At 48.7% G+C, this 23,868-nt stretch overlaps 1 protein-coding gene across 4 annotated transcripts in view; it reads left to right on the forward strand.

Moving 5' to 3' along the window:
- SLC16A5 (solute carrier family 16 member 5) overlaps positions 1-23,868 on the forward strand; it is a 37,549-nt gene that overhangs the window by 2,953 nt on the left and 10,728 nt on the right. For 2 of the 4 annotated variants that reach the window (XM_006136411.5, XM_089771928.1), the window contains exon 2: positions 1,180-1,424. In XM_006136411.5, coding sequence (XP_006136473.1) covers positions 1,208-1,424 — 217 coding nt within the window. In that variant the 5' untranslated portion in view covers positions 1,180-1,207. Of the gene's footprint in view, positions 1-1,142; positions 1,425-23,868 lie in introns of all 4 variants that reach the window. The other 2 variants (XM_089771927.1, XM_025178130.3) reach the window with 2 other exon arrangements.

Genomic DNA, 23,868 nt, shown 5'->3' on the forward strand with positions numbered 1-23,868 from the left:
AGTTAATTAAAGTAATGGGGGCTTTGAAATGCTGAGCCTGGAGTAGATTATTCCATTAATTAATTTTTATTTTTTTTTACATAAAACTATCTGGGAGGAGCAGCATTGAAGGCTGGGGCTGCTGACTTTAGGAACATTAGCAATCACATGCCTATGTTACTGGAATCAAGATAAGTTAAATCAACACTTAAAAACCTAGACAAATCCCCAACAAACAGCTAAAACCAGATCAATGTTTATTGCAAGAAGACTAGAACCTCAGACTGGGAGACCTATATTTCATTCTTGGTTTTGCCAGTGTCTCCCTGTGGGAGCCAGAATAAAGTCACGCTCGTGCCTTGTCTTTGCCTGTTTCCCCATTTGAGACATGGGGATATTGATATTGGCTGTCCTTTGAATGGGGCTCTGAGAGCCACAGGTGAAAAGTCCTGCGTCCATGTCCAGCATTGCACGGTGCCCTGACGGTTGTCGCACATGGAGCCTGGCAGGCTGCCCAAGAGGAGTGGCTCTCAGCTGACTGCTTCATGCTACTGCTGAACCCAGAGAGATCCGCTCTGGGAACTGCCACCAAGTTTCATCTGGCTGAGACAGGGTGGAGCAAGACCCGTCTCTGAAAATACCAAATCCCAAGCTGTTCAAGACTTTAACAATCAGGACTTGCAGCTTAGGCTGTACCCAGGAGCAGGCAGGGGCTGCACAGAGGTGCCCAGCGCTGCTTGTCCTACTCAGCAGAGCTATATATAATTGTTATTACTGTTGGTATTTGCATCAGCTTCCTTCTCCCCTTAGCAGGAGGATTTTATTACTTTAGCTACCCACAGCACCGGGACTGTGTGCTGAAAGCAGGTGAAAGGAAAAACAAGCTCTAGGAGGGAGCGGGGTAAGGCCAATTCATACCTCCAAGGGGGCGTGTCCAGGACTCTAGCTGGACACATTCAGCCTCTTGTGAAATAACAGGGGAAGGTGGCTCATTTCCTAAGCACTGTGGTGCCAGGATCCTGTGGCGAAAGAGATGGGAAAGTGTTCTGAGCAGTGAAGGGCAAGACGTAGCAGGCATCGGAGGGCAAGACATAGAAGGCATTGGTTCTTGTGGCCAGAGAGAGCAGGTGTCTGTGCTGTGATTCTCTTTCCATTGCTCCCAGGGCTACTGTGTGACAGCTGAGCTGATTTTTCAAACAGGTTGGCTTGGAAGGAGGTGGAAGTGGAAATGTCCAGAGGAGGAGCAACACATGGGACCTCCGAGACTCAGGACCGGGGATGGGCATGGATGGTCTTGTTGTCCACTGTGCTGCTTCAAGGACTGACGCTGACCTTTCCCTCTTGCATCGGAATCTTCTTCACAGACCTGCAGCATGAGTTCCAAGCCACCAACAGCGAGACATCATGGTTCCCATCCATCATGACAGCAGTGCTGCACGCGGGCGGTGAGTAAGATGCCAAGTAGCTGCCTTTCTCTTCCTCTCCTGGCTAGGCAAGTGCACAGGGTTCATTAGCTAAAGCATCTTTAAAATGTCATGAGAGTAGCTATGGTACTGCCAGCTGGAGGGCTGGCTATGGGGAGGGCGACAACACCCAAATATGAATCCACAGAAGGTTGATTGTGGCTGTGTCTAGACTGGCAAGTTTTTCTGCAAAAGCACATGCTTTTGCGGAAAAGCTTGCCAGCTGTCTACACTGGCCGCTTGAATTTCCGCAAGAACACTGACGATCTCATGTAAGAAATCAGTGCTTCTTGCGGAAATACTATGCTGTTCCCGTTTGGGCAAAAGTCCTTTTGCACAAAAGGGCCTGTGTAGACAGCTCAGATGGCGATCGGGGCTTTTTTGTGCAAAAGCGCATCTAGATTGGCACAGACGCTTTTCCGCAAATAGTGCTTTTGCGGAAAAGCGTCCGTGCCAATCTAGACACTCTTTTCCATTAAAAGCATTTGTGGAAAATCACGCCAATCTAGATGTCACCTGACTGTTCCGTGACCTACATGAAATGAGTTTGATGGGTCTCAGCACACTATTGGTCTTTGCTGAGTATCAAAGCAGAGAGGTCACGGGTTGGATGGGACATAGATGCAGAACTCCTCTCACAAGCCCAGCTCTCCCTGGAGGCACCTTGGCAGGGTGAGCCAGGTGCCAGAGAGACTAAAGCTTAAGACAATCCCTTTTGCACCCTGTCTCCAGAATGGGAAAAATGCATTTCCTTTTCCATGAGGGCCCCTTGAAGAGCCCGTCTGGTTAAGGATGTTAAGAGGCGGGTAACTGGATAATCGTGTAGTTGATACAAATTGTACTGACTACACGATTAGTCGATAAGGGAAGATGCTCAGAAGGAGCTACCCCTGCTCTGGCTCTGCAGTTTAAATGTAGTAAGAGCTGGGCGCACAGGCTACCACAAACAGAGACTGCTCCAGCAGCAGCCCAGGTTTATGGGGGATCCCAGCTGGATGGGCCTGGACAGGGTCTGCTTCGTGACAGCAGCCTGTGTTCGCAGGGGTCCCAGCAGGGAGTTGGGACCCCCTCCGTGGGCAGGGGCTGCTTAGCCGCAACAGCTCCTACTCGCAGGCAGTCCCAACTCCCAGCTGGGACCCTCCGTGGACAGGGACTGCTGCCGGAGCAGCCTCCCATGGCCCCACCTCACTGCTGCCTCTGACAGAGGCAGCAGCACGGGGGGTTGGGGGAAGGCAAGTGGTAGCACAGAGATGATGCTGGGGGGGGACTGGCTTTTTAAGCCAACTCCTCCCACCATTGGCTCCTGCTCCCCCCCTTGCTGCCTTGATGTAGAGGCAGCAATGGGGGGAGATGCGAGTAGTCAACTTGACTATCCCATAAGCTTAGGCTTATCAGGTGGTCAACTAATCAACTGTTCTTTTACTTCCCTATGTCTGGTACACCTGTCTTCCTGGCTTCCCTGTCCCTCTCACTGTCCCCAGAGAGTAGGGGTCTCCTTGCAAGTACAATGGGACAACTTTGCCCTGCAGGTTCAAAGACATGCTTTTGCTAGACCCCTCTGTCTCTCTGAATACAAGACAGCTGGATTAAAAGCAACTCTTGGGCTGTGATGCAAACCCTGGACAGCAGCCAGCTACATCAGGGAAAGAGCTTAATGGAGCTGGGCTGACTCCAGGCCCACCTATGGTGGCGGGAGGATGGAGCAACTGCCCTGGGGCCTAGCAATTGAAAAGGGGAAGCAGCCAGAGCCCCTCGCAGCACACTCTGGGCAGCACTTTGGGCTAACCCCAGCTCCACCCCTTCCACCTGAGGCCCCACCCATTCCAGGGCATGGAGCTATCCCTCTCCCTGCCTTGCCCGGGGGCCTGGTGAATCTGTCTGCCCCACTGACTGACTCAAAGCATCACAGAACCACAGAAGTTAGAGATGGAGCAGGGCCCAATCTGACTCAGTTCATGCTGGACAGGGGATGTTTTTGCTAGACACACTGAGCTGCCAGAGACTGGGTTAGTTTCATCCCTGCTTGAAAGGGAGGTATAAGCGGTGTTTGGTGTCTTTGCAAAGTGAAGGCTGCTCTAGTTTGTGCCACGGATTTCCTAGGAGCCACACGAACAGAGGCTGGGAGCAGGGTGCGCTTACTGGACATGATTTCCCACTCCATGTCACCCACTTTGGGGCACCTAGTGGAGGAGAAGTTGTGGCCATGTTGTGCACCATACACCGGCAGACATTCCACTGCTAGGGGCCCAGCATCCTGGGATGCTTTAGAGCAGGGGTGGACAATAAGCAGCCCATGGGTTGGATGTGGTTCACCAGGGTTAGCCTCCGTTGGGCCACTTTATTTACCTGCAGGTCCACAGGCACGACTGCTTGCACCTCCCATTGGCTGTGGACTGCTGTTCCTGGCCAATGGGAGCTCTATGTTACTTCCTGCCGCTCCCATTGGCCGCGAATAGTGATGCACAGCCAATGGGAGATGTAAGCAGATGTACCTGTGGCAGCGCAGGTAAATAGAGTGGCCCACCAGGAGCTAACCCTGGTGAACTGCATCCAACCTGTGGGTTGCTTATTGCCCATCCCTACGTCAGTGGAAGCCTGCATAAAGCAAGGGTGACTTGAGCCATATGACGAGAGCGTGAGCACTGGCTGATATCTAGCACCCCAGAACCAGCGCTCTGTTTCTTCTAGCTCGCTGGTTTGGCTCCTGAGCCCCTCTGAATGCTCTTTTCTCTCAACCTTTTGCTGTGCTGCAGCTGCTGCCTCCAGGACCTGAAACCTCTGGTCTCTAAACTCTGCTCCTGTCGCAGAAGGTGCAGATTCCACTTTGGCTAGATGTGCAAGCAAGTGCCTGAGCATTGTTGCTGGGAGTTTTTGTGGAAACAGAGATGTGAGGCTGGGAAACGGTCACCAAGCAGGCAGCTGGTGCCACAGACAGCGCCAGCCACGGCCCTCATTACTTCCATGTGTAACCCCAGGCCTGAAAGATGATCTCCTTCCTTCTCTGCAATGTGCTTTGTATTAAAATGCCCACTCCCAGGCTGTGCAAGGAGTACAGCCGTCGACACATGATCCAGGGTCAGGGCTGGGGCAGGTGAGAAGCTATGGTGAAAAGGGAGCTACAAGAGTAGTAACAGTTAGCAGCACTTAACATGATCAAAGAACTATGTCATGAGTAACTCATTAATCCTCACAGCCCACCCGGGAGATAGGGAGGGGAGTATTAGTGATGTAGTGACAGAGGAACTGAGACGGTTTGAGTGACTTGCCTAACATCATGTAGCAAGTCAATAACAAAGGGGGGATTTGAAGTTATGTACAGGCAGTCCCCAGGTTACGTACAAGATAGGGACTGTAGGTTTGTTCTTAAGTTGAATTTGTATGTAAGTCGGAACTGGTACATTGTAGGGGAAACTCTAGCCACACATTTCTCCAGAGCTCAGTTTTATTCTCCCACACCTCACTTCCCTCAGTCCTTTATTCTCAAGCTGAGCTGTCTGCTGAGAAAAGCCGCTCTGCGTCTCCCTGGTCTGCTGGGGGGGGGGGGGGGGCGCTAGCTTCGCATCTCCCTGGTCTGCTGGGGGGAAGCAGCTAGTGCGGGGTTGCCTCACCCCGTTTGTAAGTAGGGATCCGATGTAAGTCGGATCCATGTAACCCGGGGACTGCCTGTGCTGTTAACTACTAGCCCCCACTCAGTATTTTAGCCCCCATTTTACCAGACTTGTTGGAGCTACATCTTATGGGGCCATAACAGTCCTCCCACTTTTAACTCCCATCTGAAGACTCACTTCTCCTGTGACATGCACAAGAAGAGACTCAGCAAAGTGATTATGGCATATAGATGTACAGAATTAGCCCACAACTCCGTTCCTAACTGTGCTGCTCACAAGCCTTCACATCATTTTATTGCCAGGACTTTACCACATCTTCCTCCTCTATTGTTCTGTTGCCTGTGCTGCATCATGTCTACAGTCAGCCGTAAACTCTTTGCAACAGGGACTTTGTCCTTTTATCTGTACTGAGCAGGCCTGTAGCACTATTTGATACAGTCTCGCATGATATTCTTATCAATAAACAAGGCAAATACAACTTAGATGGGGCTACTATAAGGTGGGTGCATAGCTGGTTGGATAACTGTTTTCAGAGAGTAGTTATTAACAGTTCACAATCCTGCTGGAAAGGTGTAACTAGTGGGGTTCCGCAGGCATCTGTTTTGGGACTGGTTCTGTTCAATATCTTCATCAATGATTTAGATATTGGCATAGAGAGTACGCTTATTAAGTTTTCAGATGATACCAAGCTAGAAGGGGTTGCAACTGCTTTGGCGGACAGGGTCATAATTCAAAATGATCTGGACAAACTGGAGAAATGGTCTGAGGTAAATAGGATGAAGTTTAATAAGGACAAATGCAGAGTGCTCCATTTAGGAAGGAGCAATCAGTTTCACACATAGAATGGGAAGCGACTGTCTAGGAAGGAGTACGGCAGAAAGGGATCTAGGGGTTATAGTGGACTACAAGCTAAATATGAGTCAACAATGTGACGCTGTTGCAAAAAAAGCAAACATGATTCTAGGGTGCATTAACAGGTATGTTGTGAGCAAGACACAAGAAGTCATTCTTCTGCTCTACTCTGCACTGCAGCCTCAGCTGGAGTATTGTGTCCAGTTCTGGGCACCACATTTCAAGAAAGATGTGGAGAAATTGGAGAAGGTCCAGAGAAGAGCAACAAGAATGATTAAAGGTCTAGAGAACATGACCTATGAAAGAAGAGTGAAAGAACTGGGCTTGTTTAGCTTGGAAAAGAGAAGATTGAAGGAGACATGAGAGCGGTTTTCAGGTATCTAAAAGGGTGTCACAAGGAGGAGGGAGAGAAATTGTTCTTCCTTGCCTCTGAGTCTGGAACAAAAATTAGTGGGCTTAAACTGCAGCCAGGGAGGTTTAGGTTGGACATTAGGAAAAAGTTTCTAACTGTCAGGGTGGTTAAGCACTGAAATAAGTTGCCTAGGGAGGTTGTGGAATCTCCATCTCTGGAGATATTTAAGAGCAGGTTAGATAAATGTCTATCAGGGATGGTCTATACCCATGGTCACCAACCCATCGATTGCGAGGGCTCGACTGGTCAATTGTGAGGCATTCGGCACTGCCCCATTTCCCACCCCCAAGAAGCACCACTACCTATCTCCAGTGACAATGGAGGCAGTGCTGGCTTCCTGCGGGGTAGACGGAAGTCCTGCAGTTGCACGCCACTTCCCTCCCCCAGGTCTGTGGCATACCGGGAACTTGCAGTGGGGTGGGGGGGGGAGAGTCCCCAGAGGTGGCATGCGCTGGGGCTTCCCTGCTCTGCGGGCAGGAGGAGTCAGCCCAGGAGGAGGCGCGTGCCTGGGCTTCCCTGTTCTGCGGGAGGGAGGGGGGAGAAGACCTGGGAGGAGGAGGGTGTGGGGGACTCCTTGTCCTCAGCAACACCCTGTCCCCTATCCCCACTGGCACTCTGTCCCCTGCTGCAGAATCCTGTCCCCTGTCCCCCGTCCCCACTGGCATCCTGTTCTGTGCCCCAGGACCCACTAGCACCCTTCCCCAGTACCATGTCCCCTGCTCCCACAGCACAGTTGGGGCCACATTTGTGAGGCCTGGGGGGGTTTTGGAGGAGTTATTTTTTTGCATCTCACTTGTGTGGCCCCCAACTGACTTTTCTGTGGGTCAGTGACCCCTGACTCAAAACAGATTCCCTGCCCTTCTCATAAATAAAGACAATGCAGAAACTGTTTGTGTTTGCCATAGTTCTTTCGCTTTTTTTAGTGGAAGAGCAAATATGCTCTTTCGGTAACCCCTATATTCCTTGTTCCACGAGGAATACGGGGGGTTCCGAAAGAAGGGGTTTTTCTGACATTTGGTCCAGTTTAGACAGGCCAAATGTTGGAAAAACCTCTTCCTACAGAAGAATAAAAAAAGTGGCAATGTAGAGTGTATAAGGGCTGGGGACAGCAAGTGATGGAGAGGAGGAGAATCAATAGGGCAGGGCTTCAAGGAAGGGGTGGGGTCTTGGGGGAAGGATGGGGTGGTAGATCTCGGCTTGTTATGACATTTACAAAGTGATCTTGGGTGTAAAAATGTTGGAGACCACTGGTCTAGACAGTACTGGGTCCTGCCATGAGGGCAGGGGACTGGACTCAATAACTTCTCGAGGTCTCTTCTATTCCTAGTATTCTATGATTCCATCATAAAATAATACATAGTAATCTACTATATATTTTAAAAACTTAGTCTGTCTGTGTCTGTGTATGTGTCTGTCTGTAAGTCCATTTGTTTGTTACCTAAACAGTAAGAGCTAGAACCACCAAATTTGGAATGCAGCTTCCTCTTGTTATAACTTAAAGCAAGGTTAGGGACAATGGGATATGCCTGGAATGTGATTGTCTCTCATAAAATGGAAAGGGAGGGGTCTGTTAGGAGGGACAGTTATATTGTAGAATGACCACCGGAGGCAGCAAGGGGCCCGAGATGGGGACCGGGATAGCTATAATGCCATAGGGCCAGCAGGGGGCATGGCTGAAGAAAGGGAGAGTTATCTACTAGCTATTTCAGCGAATTTGTCTGTTTATGTGTCTGTTTGTGTGTCTATCTGTCCCCCAGCCAGGGGACTTGTACCCCTTCTCCAGCTGTACCCATTGCAACTGCAGCGGCCATGGACGGGCACTTCTCACCTGGCTCCAAGCTGCTGTGGTGCGAGAGGGCTGGGGTAGTCCTCTCTCCCCAGGGCAACCTGCATACTGAACTCCTCATCTCCAGCCCCACCCCAGAATGGCACTTGAAAGTAGGAATAAGGGATCTTCCAGAAAAGGGGTTATTTTCCGCAAGATCCCGTCTAGACTGGCACTTTTCTCCGGCAAAACCCCGAGCCGGAAAAAAGTGGCATCCATGTTCATGCAAATGCCGCGGGGGATATTTAAATCCCCCGCGGAATTTGCAATTCCGAAGTGTCTCATTAGCATCCCTTTTACGGAAAAGGGTGCCAGTGTAGACACAGCCTGTGTGAATCTAATTTTTATACATAATTACATAATAGTAATATGTGTCCACACACAGATACTACTCAGGTAAAGCTGAGTGATATAGGCCATACAAAAACCAGACATACCTCCTCAGAGGATTCTGGTTGAATCATGATAACTACAAGACCAAAGTGTGAGTGTTCACACTCTCATTAGTACTCTGAGCATCTGTTCTAGCTTTATTCCTGTTTTACCCAGCTGAAGACTATCATGAGGTAGCATGCTAAAATCATATGCAGAACAGCCCTCCATTTAGTACCAATTTTGTGCGGAAAAGTAAACTACCTAAGCTTTAGGTGTTTAAGAATCAAAAATAAATCCTGGTCTTATTTTTGGAGTCCATCAGTGGAACGTGACTCCCTAAGGAGGAAACTGACCTGTAAGAAGAGGCTAAAAGAACAGGCAACAGGTTAAATGAATTCTTGGTGTGAATGAAGCTGCACCCATAAAACATCTGACCCATTCTGGCAGATTGTGGCTACAGAAATGACTCAGAGTATTAAATAAATCAAAGAGGAAGAAAAATGGTTTAAGCTGAGTCATGGATTAATAGTTATATAAAAGGATGAAATGGTGCAAGGGAAATGTAGGCTTGATGTCAGGAAAGATTTCCCACCAGTAAGATCACAAAGACTGATCAGTCCCCAGAGGGAAGCAGTGGCGGCCCCAGCAGCTGAGCTTCATAAACAAAACCCTCCGGGACGTTCTGTAGGGAACAATCTGTCACTGGTAGAAGCTGGACGGGAGTAACTCCGGTCAGCTATTAATAGGTTTTTCCATCTCTTATTTTTAGACTCTGGTATTACTAAGTAAACATACTTTTTCAAGGGGGGACGGGAGTGGTCTGATTATTTGGACTGAGCCTCAAAAGACCTGCTGAGAGGATACTACACCTGCAAACATGAGGGCTGTGTCTACATTGGCACCCCTTTCCGGAAAAGGGATGCTAATGAGACCAGTCGGAATTGAAAATGCCGTGGGGGATTTAAATATCCCCCGCGGCATTTGCATGAACATGGCTGCCGCTTTTTTCCGGCTCGGGGTTTTGCCGGAGAAAAGCGCCAGTCTAGACGGGATCTTTCGGAAAATAAGCCCTTTTCCAGAAGATCCCTTATTCCTAGTAGGAGGAAACTCCCTAGTAGGAATAAGGGATCTTCCGGAAAAGGGCTTATTTTCCGAAAGATCCCGACTAGACTGGCGCTTTTCTCCGGCAAAACCCCGAGCCGGAAAAAAGCGGCAGCCATGTTCATGCAAATTCCGCAGGGGATATTTAAATCCCCCGCGGCATTTGCAATTCCGACTGGTCTCATTAGCATCCCTTTTCCGGAAAAGGGTGCCAATGTAGACACCGCTGAGGAGTTAAGAAGTCTGTCCTCATGGTAAAGGTGCAACTCTATGGGTCAGAAAACCTGGCCTCCAGTTTTGGCTCTGCCACGGACTCCTTGTGTGATCTTGAGACACTCAGGGGTCTTCTTCTGTGCCTCCATTCCGCAGCTTTGAGACAGGGATAATACCACTGCCCTCCCTTTCTGGAGTGTTGGGACATGCTCAGATACCAAGGGGGCCATATTAGTGCCGTAGACGGAGGAGGAGGAGGAGGCGGCCTCCAGTGGCACAATTCTGAAGACAGTGCCTTACATCTCCTCTGCAGAAAATGCTCCTTGAGTGACCTGCAGCCTCTCACAGCCAGTGCTGCAACTCTTCTATCTGTGTAACCTGGGAGCAGGGAGCAGGATAGTACCGGCGTGCAAGGACACCTCTCCACAACCACCCCCTGCCTCTGCATGCTCAGACAACTAAAATGTACCGCATCAGGTTGGGATTTCAAGACTCTTATGACTTAGGGTTAGAATGGGGGGGGGGGGGAATCCAGCTGGCTCCAGAACTCCCCTCGGAATGGACTGTGTTTTGCTGACCTTCCTGGGTCTCCCTCCCCGTATGCCTCTGTGACTGTTGTGTAAACAGACTATCTGAGCTGGCACTAGGGGAAAGGAGAACATGCTGGCCAAGGTTCAACAGCTGGACTGCTTTCCCGACTTCCCACACACACCACCACCACTCCCTGTGCTTACTAGAGGTGACACTGTGAAAGAAAATACTGAGTCATGCTGATGTCAAGGTTGCATGGCATGCAATCAGCTGCTGTCTGATTTGTCGTGAATACATGGGTGGCAACCAGGTGAGGGATTCAAAGGAGGTTATTCCTCTGTAGAAACAGCTGGGCCCAGAAATGTAAGAAATGGGTGCAGAAGAAGCCTCATGGGAAATGATTTCATTTAAAAGATATGTTTTTTAAAGCCCTGTGGAGATAATTAGACCAGTTCACACTGCTCCACCTAGATTGAACTGGTATCTGGAGCAGAGTGAGATGTGCATATAAGTCTAAATATTCAAAGTGACTAGAGATTTTGGGTGCCCAACTTGAGCCACGTGATTTCCAGAGGGCAGGTATTCAGCACTTTCTGAAAGTCCAAGTTGCTCATCCCAAATCACTAGACATGCCTAAACATTTAGGCCATAGCAGTTAAAGTGTCCTGGTTCTAACTTCTTAGTACAGGAATACCTATTAAATTGCCTTAATACAAAAATGGGCTTTTGGGTAGAGGCAAGGAAAAAAGTATGTTGGACTGTTAACAGCAAGCTTCAAATAAATAACAAGACACATTTACACTGTAGATCCACAGTGTGATGTAGATGGGATGTAAATGCACTTACCTCTGTTCCGAGTACCCAACTGAAATGAGCTAGGCTAGGCTGTCAGTGAGTTCAGGGACTGACCACATTGTATTCAGGCTCTCAGCATGGCTGAGATGGATGGGTGGGATTTTCAGCTCTCACTGAAATCTCTATCACTGGCTTCAATTGGAGCAGAAGCCCAACCCAAACCTGAGTAAACTACAGCCAATCCCAAACCCAACCCAACCCAAGCCTCAGAATGAGGAGTTGTTTTGTACCCAACCGCCTAAAATGTAATCATCCCAAATATAAATCACCTCAAACTAAGGGCTTGTCTACATGAACAATTAGTTTGCAGCAAGATAGGCGGAAAACCTACCCTACATTAGCCTGACACAGTCTAACTACCCACTTGCTTCTTTAAAAGGGGACCAGATCAACGCCTGTTGACAAACTGTTCTGATGCATTTCAGTAGGGTGCATGTGCACCCTAATATGCCACAGTCTAACCATCCATGTGCATTAGGAGGAACATTTCCAGCAGATCTAGAGAAGTGATTATTCCCCTTATTTGGCATTGGTGAGGCCACATCTGGAGTACTATGTCCAGTTCTGGGCACCCAACAATAGAAAGGATGTGGATGCATTGGAGAGGGTCCAGCAGAGGGCAACCAAAATGATTAGGGGGCTGGAGCACATGATCTACAAGGAGAGGCAAGGGGATTTGGGCTTACAGGCAGTCCCCGGGTTACGTACAAGATAGGGACTGTAGGTTTGTTCTTAAGTTGAATCTGTATGTAAGTCGGAACTGGCGTCCAGATTCAGACACTGCTGAAACTGACCGCCAGTTCTGACTTACATACAGAATCAACTTAAGAACCCCAGGCGTCCCCAAGTCAGATGCTGCTGAAACTGATCAGCAGCTGATTCCAGGAAGCCCGGGGCAGAGCAACTCTGCCTGGGACTTCCTGTAGTCAGCGCTGGTCAGTTTCAGCAGAAGCTGACTTGGGGACGCCTGGGGCAGAGCAGCTGGGGTGCTGCTGGGTTGCTCCAGTAGCGCCGCTCCTCAGCACTACTGGAGCAACCCAGCAGCACCCCATCTGCTCTGCCCCAGGTGTCCTGATTCAGCCGCTGCTGAAACTGACCAGCAGCGGCTGAATCAGGACCTGGGGCAGAGCAGCTGGGGTGCTGCCGGGTTGGTCCAGTAGTGCCCAGAGCGGGCGCTGCAGGACCAATCGGCAGCGCCCCAGCTGCTCTGCCCCAGAGTCCAAAACAAAAGCCTGGTCTGCTGGGGGGGGGGGGGAGCACACTAGCTGCGCTCCCCTCCCCCCCCCCCCAGCAGACCAGGGACATGGGGAGCAGAGCCACAGCGGCAGCGGGGTGCCGCGCCTCTGAGGCTTTGCTCTGGCAAAGCCTCAGAGGCGAGGGACCCCGCCGCGGCTGCGGCTTCAGTCCGGGAGCCTGTGGTCTGCTGGGGACGGTCCCCAGCAGACCACAGGCTCCCGGACTGAAGCCGCAGCCGCAGGGGGGTCCCGCGCCTCTGAGGCTTTGCTCTGGCCGGAGCAGCTTACGAACGGGGCTTTCTCGCCCCGACTTCCGGGGTGAGAGAGCCCCGTTCGTAAGTGCGGATCCGACGTAAGTCGGATCCGCGTAAGTCGGGGACTGCCTGTATTTAGTCTGCAGAAGAGAAGAGTGAGGGGGGATTTGATAGCAGCCTTCAACGTCCTGGAGGGAGGTTCCGAAGAGGATGGAGAGAGGCTGTTCTCAGTAGTGACAGATGGCAGAACAAGGAACAATGGTCTCAAATTACCGTGGGGGAGGTCTAAATTGGGTGTTAGGAAAAACTATTTCCCTAGGAGGGTGGTGAAGCACTGGAATGGGTTCCCTAGGGAGGTGGTAGAATCTCCATCCCTAGAGGTTTTTAAGTCCCAGCTTGACAAGTCCTGGCTGGGATGGTTTAGTTGGGGTTGGTTCTGCTTTGGGGAGGGGGCTGGACTTCATGACCTCTTGAGGTCTCTTTGAGCCCCTGCATTCTATGATTTTATGACCCTGGCAAGCTAGTGTAGGGGAGTTTCTCACCCCAATGTTCCCTATGCTAATTTTTCCACAGAAACAAGTCCTCAGTGAGAAAAAGCTACTAATCTGAACCGAGACTCAGTATATGCTTTGCAAATTACATCAGATCAGCCCCAACACTTGTAATTGGGGCCAGGTCAGATTGCACAGCAGAAGTAAGCCAATGTCAAGTGCTTTGGAAAAAAAGCAACTCCTCATAACAGAGACGTGACCTAAGAAAAGGTGAATGTGTGAGAGGCCAGAGGCATCAATGGTTGGCAGAAGAAGCAATCCTTTGGGGCAGTTATTCCAAAAAGAAAATAAAGACGAGATGGGCAGATCCCATCAGGGCTTTCTCCTGCTACAAACTGATGCCTTTTCTGATCACATGTGGAAACAGCTGAGCTTCCCATGTGCTGCCCCTCCTCTATGCAGGCAACATCTCTTGCTAGCAATGGAAAAGAGCACAGGGTCCAGTGGCTTTACAATGCTTTCTTAGACCACTAATGGTGCACATCAGGACAGAGATTGACAAGTACAAAGTTCCTGACAGGATGTGGTCAGAAATACCATTGCTTTTATGTTCCTGATTACAAACACATGCTTCATGGGAGCTCAGGACTTCAATGCAAAGTCACATACAAGGACATTAAGTTGATCAGAAACCCATCAAAAGGATAAGGAAAGTCCAACCTCACACTAATAAAATTTATTCTCCAGAGGCTAATTCTGGGGCACTTAATGTAATTTACTGGTTACACAATGTCACAAGCCAGTTATGGTTACTCTGCATGCCAAGCAGTATTTCTCCCTTTCAGCATGGGGACAGATAGGGTGTGTCTACACTTGTAGCTGGAAATAAGCAAACTGCGTAGCTTATTTCAAGTCAATTTTGAAATAGCTTATTTCGAAATTTGGCGCTGTCCCTACACAGCACTTATTTCAAAATAAATCACTATTCCAAACGTCCCTTACTCCTCATGGAATGAGGTTTACAGGGACGTCGGACTAGCACGCCCGTTACATTTTGAAATAATGGGCAAACTCAAAAGACATTAAATAGCTATTTGGAGATACTGGAGGTATCCCAAAATAGTACTGCAGTATAGATGTAGCCCCATAGTATCTTCCTCCAGGGTAGATTGGCAGAGGTCCTGGAGGTTTTTCGCCTGGGGTACAGATCACAGCTGCATCTTGGGATCTTCAAACTATTTGAAGGCTTCAATATCTGAGATATAGGTGAGAGGATTATTCTAGGAGGGGGTGGCTGAGATTCTGTGGCCTGCACTGTGCAGGGGATCAGACTAGATGATCATATTGGTCCCTTCTGACCTGGGAGTCTGTGAGTCTGTGATTAGCTTTTGCCTTCCTTACAGTTGTGTGAAGAAGGGCTAACACAACTATAATCAGAGGAGTCAACGTGGTGTGAAATCAATGTGAGAAGAGAATCAGGCTCCGTGCATGTGTGTGGCTTTTGTTGTGTCTTTCCATCTTTGCTGACCTGCGTTTTAGGTGCAGTGCAGGTCTTAATCCAGGCAACATTGCTATGTTGCTCAGGAATGTGAAAAATCCACACCCTGAGCATCATAGCTGTGCTAGCTTAACTCCCCTTGGCATGGAAAAAACTAGGTTAATGGAAGCAGTTTTCCATCAACTTAGCTACCATTGTTTGGGGGGGGGGGCGCAAGGCTCCTACGATGATGGAAAACCCCTTTCTGTCACTATAGGTTTCATCTACAGTAGCATGGTGTCCCTAGCCTCTGTCAGAAGCTGGGAATGACAATAAGGAATGGATTCTTTGATGATTGCCTGTTCTGTTCACTTCCTCTGGGGCATTTAGCATTGGCCACTGTTGGAAGACAGGATACTGGGCTAGATGGACCATTGGTCTGATCCAGGATGGCCCATCAGGTGCTGAGCTATGTTGCTGTCATGGTGTAATGCAGACATACCTTCTAAGGTGGTGTCAGAGCATTTTTCAAAAGTACTTGTGAACCCAAGCACACCCCCGTGAAAGGTTGCACAGCAGGGGCTCTGCCTTAGCTTCCCCACTTTACAGGGCTTTTTCAATCAAGCTATCAAAGTCTTCTCTGTTCTCTCTCTTTGGTCAGCTGTTCTCTCTCCTTGGGGCTAGATTTATTCAAACAGGATCACTCCCAAAACAGAGTTCCAAAATGGCTCATCGAGTCCATATTCCCAGCCTTTCACTGCCATCGGCCCTTTCCCTTAAGGCTCAACATTCCCACCTAGGACATACTCCCTCCCAGAAGTCTGTGTAGTCCCTCTCTCCCACTTCCCCTCTTGTTGTGTCTCTCCCCAAGCAATACTCCACCAGCTTCCTGCTGCTCTCTATAGAGGTAATCAGCTCCTCCATTCTCAGCAGGTTCTACTAACTAACCACACATCCCATCCCAAGTGCAACAGCCAGAGCTAATTGGATAGAGCTGGCTGGCTTTAGACCTCCAGCCCTTAAAGTAGAAGGCCACTTGGTTACAGTGCTTCAAGCATCTGTCACAGGTTGTTCTTTCTCCCTCCCTTGTTCTGCCCCCTTCATACTAACTAGGGATGGGGGCATTAATACTCTGGTATGTTCCCTGCAAAAAAGGAAACAAAATCACAAGGCAGCCAATCAACCCCTAGATATCTGTTATTGTTCATTGGCTTTGCTAAGGAAATTCATGCTTAGGAGAGCTGAGTAAAATTAAGTCCTTCCCACTAATAAACCCTCATGACCTGCGAGTCATGCCAGAATGGCATAGGTGTTTTAACATTTACTGTGTGCATTGTAACCTTCCATCAATGCCACATCGGTAGCCACTATGGCCTGCAATAGACAACCGGGTGGAGGAAGCAATCCAGAGGCTGCAGCTTGCGCAGGATGCTATGAGCATGCCACCATTGTATTTTTGCATCTTCCAAGTCTTTGTGTCAGATTCTGGTCCCTGTACAAGGCCTTGATCTGCAAAACCACCCACTGGCCAGGAACAAGCTTCATCAGTGACCTCCAGCATCTTGATCCATGACCCGCTGGGACATCTGTGTTGCCTTAGGACAATTCAGGATAGAATAGGTGGGAAATGAAGGTGGGTTGTCATTTGAGCACAACGGTGGGATGAGCTATCAGAGGAAATTATTGATCAAGTTCTGACAGATTTTAAATCATGCAGGAAGACTTGCCTTTTTGATAGCTTACTCACCATAACTGGGAGGGTGCAAATATGTACTGGCTGAGGCTTTCAAAGCTGAACATGAAATGGACCATCTCAGACAGCTAGGCAACTCTGCAAAAACTCTACTAACATATATGCCCCCAGCAGAGCTCTACAGTAACTGAGAAGAGCAGAGGACTCACTTATATTCACAACAGACTTCGCTGCACAAATCTAATTCACCTACACAATGCTTCCATGAAACAGCAATGGACGCAAGAGAAATCCCTGAGAGAGAGAGATCAGTAGATAAGAAGGTTGTTATGAGCATTGTTTTAGAGAGCTCAGTCATCCAACTTTGTCCCTGTGTTTGGAACCTCTTAATAGTTTGCCCCTGCCCAGACTTGCTGTTCCTACAGGTTTGTTGGTGGTTTAAGCAAACATAACCTTGCTCTCACCTCTCTGTGGGACTGCAACACTCCACTGACTTCAATAGAGCTATGCCATCAAATTATCCCAGACTTGCCCCATGGTAAGCAAAGGTAGAATTTGACTCATAACCTCCACCATTGTTTCCCAGCACAACGGCTTGTATTGAGCAGAACCCATAAACTAATCTTCTGCTAAACAACCCATGGGGCCACTGAATGCTCGGGATGCCAAAGGAGCACTCAAAGATAATAAGGTCATTGCGGAGAAACGAAATGAATTATTTGCTTCCGTCTTCACCGCTGAGGATGTTAGGGAGATTCCCAAATCTGAGTCATTCTTTTTAGGTGACAAATCTGAGGAATTGTCCCAGATTGAGGTGTCATTAGAGGAGGTTTGGGAACAAATTGATAAACTTAATAGTAACAAGTCACCAGGACCAGAGGGCATTCACCCGAGTTCTGAAAGAACTCAAATGTGAAATGGTGGAACTATTAACGCTGGTTTGTAACCTATCCTTTAAATTAGCTTCTGTACCTGATGACTGGAAGATAGCTAATATGATGCTGATATTTTAAAAGGGCTCTAGAAGTGATCCTGGCAATTACAGACTGGTAAATCTAACATCAGTACTGGGCAAATGAGTTGAAACTATAGTAAAGAATAAAATTTTCAGACACATAAATGAGCATAATTTGTTGGGGAAAAGTCAATATGGTTTCTAAAGAGGGAAATCATGCCTTACTAATCTACTAGAGTTCTTTGAGGGGATCAACACACATGTGGCCAAGGGGGATCCAGTGGAGATAGTGTACTTAGATTTCCAGAAAGCCTTTGACAAGGTTCCTCACCAAAGGCTCTTAAGTAAAGTAAGTTGTCCGGGGATAGGAAGGAAGGTTCTCTCATGGACCAATAACTGGTTAAAAGACAGGAAAAAAGAGTAGGAATAAATGGTAAGTTTTCAGAATGGAAAGAGGTAACTAGTGGTGTCCCCCAAGAGTGCACAATAGGACCAATCCTATTCAACCTATTTATAAATGATCTGGAGAAAGGGGTAAAAAGTGAGGTGGCAAAATTTGCAGATGATACCAAACTGGTCAAGATAGTTAAGACCAAAGCAGACTGTGAAAAGCTTAAAAAAGATCTCACAAAACTAAGGCTGTGTCTAGACTACATCCCTTTTCTCAAAAAAGGGATGTAAATTAGACACTTCAAAATTGCAAATGAAGCCGGGATTTAAATTTCCCATGCTTCATTTGCATAATGGCGGCCACTTTTTTTTGAAACGGGGCTTTTTGATAGAAAAACAACAGTTTAGATGGGGATCTTCTGAAAATAAAACCCTTTTCAAAAGATCCTGTAAACCTGTACAGAATCTTTCGAAAAAGAGTTTTATTTTCAAAAGATCCCAGTTTAAACTGCCGTTTTTCTATCGAAAAGCCCCGTTTCAAAAAAAACATGGCCACCATTATGTAAATGAAGTGTGGGAAATTTAAATCCCAGCTTCATTTGCAATTTCAAAGTGTCTAATTAACATCCCTTTTTTGAGAAAAGGGATGTAGTCTAGACACAACCTAAGTGACTGGGCAACAAAATAGCAAATGAAATTTAATGTTGATAAATGTAAAGTAATGCACATTGGTAAAAATAATCCCAACTGTACATACAAAATGATGGGGACTAATTTAGCTATAACTACTCAAGAGAGAGATCTCGGAGTCATTATGGATAGTTCTCTGAAAACATCCACTCAATGTGCTGTGGCAGCCAAAAAAGCAAACAGAATGTTAGGAATCGTTTAAAAAGGCATAGAGAATAATACAGAGAATATCTAATTGCCTCTATATAAATCCATAGTATGCCTACATCTTGAATACTGCATACAGTTGTGGTCACCTCATCTCAAAAAAGATATTTTGGCATTAGGGATGTTTAATATTGGTTAATTGAATAGTCGATTTAGTTGGGATTGGTCCTACCTTGGGCAGAGGGCTGGACTTGATGACCTCCTAAGATCTCTTCCAACTCTATGATTAACCTTGTGAATTCTTATCAGTTACTCGACTAGCCTTGGGGGTGGGGCCAGCAGCCAGTGTGCTCCAGCCTCACTCCTAAGAAGCCCCCTGCCACCCTCTCTTGCTGCTTCTTTATCAGAGGCAGCAGCATGGGATGCCAGGTGGTCTGCGAACTGGTCTGCAAGGGGAACCAGTTTAAAAACCAGCTACCCTCCTGGACTGGCTGCCTGTTGCCCTGTGCTGCTGCCTCTGATACAGAGGCAGCAGCACAGGGTGGCAGCAGCCCCTGTCTGAGGGGCGGGACTGAAGTCCCAGACCTGGCGTGAGCTGGAACTGAGCTGGGCTGCCTGCCAACCTGGCTCCTAATACACTTTAAATGCAGAGCCACAGTGGGGGTGGGTCCCAGACCTGGCACGAGCCAGGACTGAGCCAGGCTGCTGGCCAGACTGCTAAAAAATTTACTGGAAAGGGAGTGGGGAATGCGTATAGTCTATAGCATTAACCTATACATTTTTTCTTATTGGTTAATCAGCTACACTATTACATCCCTAATTGGCATTGGAAAAGGTTCAGAAAAGGGCAACAAAAATATTAGGGGTTTGGAATGGGTCCTATATGAAGAGAAATTAAAAATACTGGGTCTTTTCAGCTTAGAAAGAGAAGACTAAGGGGGGATATGATATAGGTCTATAAAATCATGAGTGGTGTGGAAAAAGTGAATAAGGAAAAATTATTTACTTGTTCCTATATCATAAGAACTAGGGGTCACCAAATTAAATTAATACGTAGCAGGTTTAAAACAAACAAAAAGAAGTTTTGCTTCATGCAGTGCACAATCTGTGGAACTCCTTGCCAGAGGATGTGGTGAAGACTAGGACTTTAACAGAGTTCAAAAAAGAACTAGATAAATTCATGGAGGTTAGGTCCATCAATGGCTATTAGCCAGGATGTGTAGGAATGGTGTCCCTAGCCTCTGTTTGTCAGAGGCTGGAAATGGATGACAGGAGAGGGATCACTTGAGGATTACCTGTTCTGTTCACTCCCTCTGGGGCATGTGGCATTCCACCGTTGGAAGACAGGATACTGGGTTAGATGAACATTTGGTCTGACCCAGTATAGCCGTTCTTATGAATTTTTTGACTATTTCCTTACTACTAGCCTCATGAAACTATATGAGAATCTCAGCTTTAGAAAACACATTCAAAAGGCTCAGAATCCAAAAGGCAAAGAAAAAACTAAACATGCTTTTTTAATCTCATGATTTTTAAGCCAGTCCCAGGGGCTGGACTCTAATACTGCACGTTTGAGTTGACTAGCCTGCATCACCATCTCTTTGCTCAGAAGTTAAATTCTAAACCTGCTAATTATCTTTTGAAAAGCTAATTCAGCCACGAACATATGAACTTTCTTGAGCAGAAGATAATAAGCAACTACTACCTTCATTTTAATCAAACTCAGCTGTTTGCTTGACAATTGTGGATTTTGTTTCAAACAGTATATGGTCTTAGGCTACAAATAGGAGCCAAGGTGTTGTATTGCTGAAGCTTGTGACCATTTTAGATTTGCTTATGTAATGCCATATTTGGAAAAAAAACAAAACCACACACTTGAAAATCCTTGGGCCTCCTCTTAGGAACAAAAGGGAAACTCTAGCCTCACTTCCTCTTCCACTAGCACACAGGTCCTTTGTTTAAACAGAGGAGTATGTTCCTCTCTAGCAATGTGCCAGCATGTCACTGCCATTCTTATACTGCCCTATAGAGAAGTGGCCTAAATTTGCAAGACCAAGGACTAGATTGGCAATTTACCAGAAGCCTATGGGGTGCCCCAAAGCTGCATACATTTACATGTACTTAACTGACCACACATCCATACTTGCTTGTGCACAGAGGTTACTCAAGACAATTGGCCGCCATGAGTGAATGTTCAGTCTTCTAAGAGTTCATGGCAGATGCCCCAGGATCTCCCCAGCTGTTGTCACCCCCATCCCTGAACCTCATGTAGCTGGGTTGCAGGCTGAAAGGCCAGAAACTGGCCTGGGGCTACAAAGGTTGCTGGGCCCCAGTGAAACACCCTGCGGGATGGGAACAGTCTGACACCAGAGCACTGGCAGAGGGAAGCTCCCAGGCTGTAGGATACCGATTAATGAGCATCACAGACACCCCCCCCACACACACACACACACCTCCCACAAAAAGCCACTCAGGCTGGGAGCATTGATCACCCTCACAAAAGGGTGGCAGACTACTTCCCACTGGACAGTGGTGGTCCCTGCCTTGCCAGCTTGGCCATCTCTGCACCGTGGCTCCCTGTGCCACCAGGTAGGGTTACCAGGTAGACCCCCCCCCCAAAAAAAACCCAGACACACTTGATCGTGGGCGGGAGGGGAAGGAGGGACCGGCTAGGAGGGGGCAGGACTGGCTGGGAGGAAGGGGGGACAGGAAGCAGAACGGGGGGAGGTCGGGGGCCGCAGGGCTGGCCAGGAGTAAGGGGGGGCCGGAGAGCAGAGCTGGCAGGGGGAAGGGTGCAGCGGCGCTGGCCAAGGGAGATCAGGAAGAGGAACAGGCCAGCAGGAAGCAGAGCTGGGGGGGGTGTTGGGGGCTGCAAGGCTGGCCGGGAGGAAGGGGGGGGCCCGGAGGAAGGGGGGCGGGAAGCAGAGCTGGGGGGGGGGGGTGCAGGGGGAAGGGCCAGGGAAGATCAGAAGCGGAAGTGGGGAAGATTCGGCTGGGAAGGGGAGGAGTGAGCAAATCAGCCGGCGCGGCACGGGACTGACCCGGGCACTTGCAGGTCCCGGGGCGCTGCCCATCCCACGCAGGCTCCCGGCGACACACAAGCGAGGAGGCGGCTTCCCCTCCTCCTCACACTCAACCAACTGAGGGCTCCCGGTGGCAAGTGCGGCCCCGCTTCCCACCTGGGACTCCCAGCCGCTCCTCCCACTCCTGCCAGGCTTCCGTCCGGCACCCAGCCGGAAAAATCAGAAAATAGTGGACATTGCACATGTCCAGTATTTTCTGTTTTTTTTTTACCGGACAGAGCGCGCAAATACCGGACTGTCCGGTACAATACCAGACAGCTGGCAACCCTACCACCAGGCCATCATCCCCCTGCCCCCCAAGCTCTACATCCCTGGTCTGCCCTTGAGCAACCCACACACCTTTCCAGATGAGTCCTTGCTACAGGGGAGCAGCGCCTCCAGAGCATGGGCATCATCAGGTTGAAGCAGAAGCAGGAGCTGGGGGCTGCCTGGGCAGCATGGCCTGTAGACGTGGGCTAGCCACAGACATGGAGCCAAACATGTCGCTGAGCTTGTGTCCAAAGCCCCAGCAGCACGTGTAACACCAGGAACAGCCCTGACCTGAGCCACTCAGCAGCTGTGATCTTCCCATGCTGGGGGTGGGAGCTCCAGAGGTGGTGGAGGGAGTGTTGCCCAGGCAGCCTGGCTCAGGGGACTTCTTCCCATTCCCCAGCTGGAAACTACCCTTCACTGGGCAGCCTCATCTCCTCCCTGACAACTGCCTAGTCAGCCAATAGCTACAGCAGCCTCTGCTTGCACATTATCTTTTCCTTGCTAGATGAACAGAAATTGCTTGTTAGCAGAACTCACGAGCAATGTAAACAATATGACCCAGCCCTCCCACTGGAGACATACAACAGACACGGGCCCTGGCCTCTTTGAAGTACCAGACTCCGTGGCTGCATCTCGGTTCTTTGTGGCCGTAGGAGCTCAGCTGTAGGGGCGGGAATCTGGAGGCCTGGGTTCCATCCCCTGCTCTCTCACTGGCTCACTGCACCACTCAGATTCTCCCTTCGCTAGTGACACTTCCCCCCCGTCAAGTGTGTTGGGATTGACAGATGTAAGGCGCTGCATGAGCAACACAGCATTCATATTCTCTGAGGCAGCACAATTGCAGGGCAGATGCACAACTCCACGTGCCTGCTTTAAAGCAGACAGACACATGTCCCACGCACATGATCCTAGGCACGTCCTCTCTCTCTCCCATCCTTGACTTGTTTCAGGACTAATCTGTCTTCTCTTTAGAGGGAAATCTCAGCCCTGTCTGACTGTTACCCAGTTCTAGGCTTCTGGAACATCGGCTACTCTGTTACTTCATTATAAACTGCTGAGAGCTCAGAAAGCCGTTCCATCTCTTGGGCTCCACGCTTCTGGGTTAACCCTGCACTTGTTCTCAGCTCCTTTCCCAAGAAGCAGTATCCTTGGGGGTAGCTCTGGGATTGCAGGGATTTTAGGGTCACTTACTGAAATGTATTCAAGCAGGACCCCAAAAGGATGCTGAATGCTGCTTAGGCTCCAGTGGGACCTGCCCTCAGCAAAGCACTACCAGGGAGCTGTCAGCAGGCTCTGACGCCATAACTGAGGCTAAAGAAGGTGGAGGAGAGGGAGGAAGGAACCGTGTAAAGAGGGTTTTGCTGGAGGCTCAGAGCTGGATGGGAGGAATCATTAGATGCAGTGGGGGGAACTTCTGAACAGCTGCTGTGATCTTCTCATTAGAATTTGAACCCACATTGCAGAGTTTGAACCTAGCTCTAAACTCTTGGTAGTTTTATGGAAGGCTTTTTAAGGCTCCCAGCATCTGAGCACATCTCGTACATTAACCAATTAATCCCCACAGCACTCCTACAAGAGAGACAATAGCACCAGTGTTCCCTGTAAGCTATGCACTTGTGTAGCCACTCAGGAGAGTTTATGCCAGCCAGGTGATTAGCAGAGTGCTCACAGCTAGGCTGTTTGGTTCCACTGGTGGTGCACATTCACACATGCCTTGGTGCACATACAAAAAATTATTCCACACATGGCTGGAAAAGATTAGAGGGATCATTGAATAGCATCAAAGTGGGTCTTTGCCCACAAAATCTTATGCTCCAATAAATCTGTTAGTCTATAAGGTGCCAAGGACTTTTGGTTTAATTGAATAGCAGTATCCTCTTTTACATGTAGGGAAAATGAAGCATCAATCAATTAAATGACTTGCCATCTTTACCCAAGAACTCTGTGTCGGAGCCAGGATAGAACCCACACCTTCCAAGCCCCAGGG

Source organism: Pelodiscus sinensis, chromosome 20 (genome assembly GCF_052426305.1).
Source record: "Pelodiscus sinensis isolate ZL-2025 chromosome 20, ASM5242630v1, whole genome shotgun sequence".
Lineage (NCBI taxonomy): Eukaryota > Metazoa > Chordata > Testudines > Trionychidae > Pelodiscus > Pelodiscus sinensis.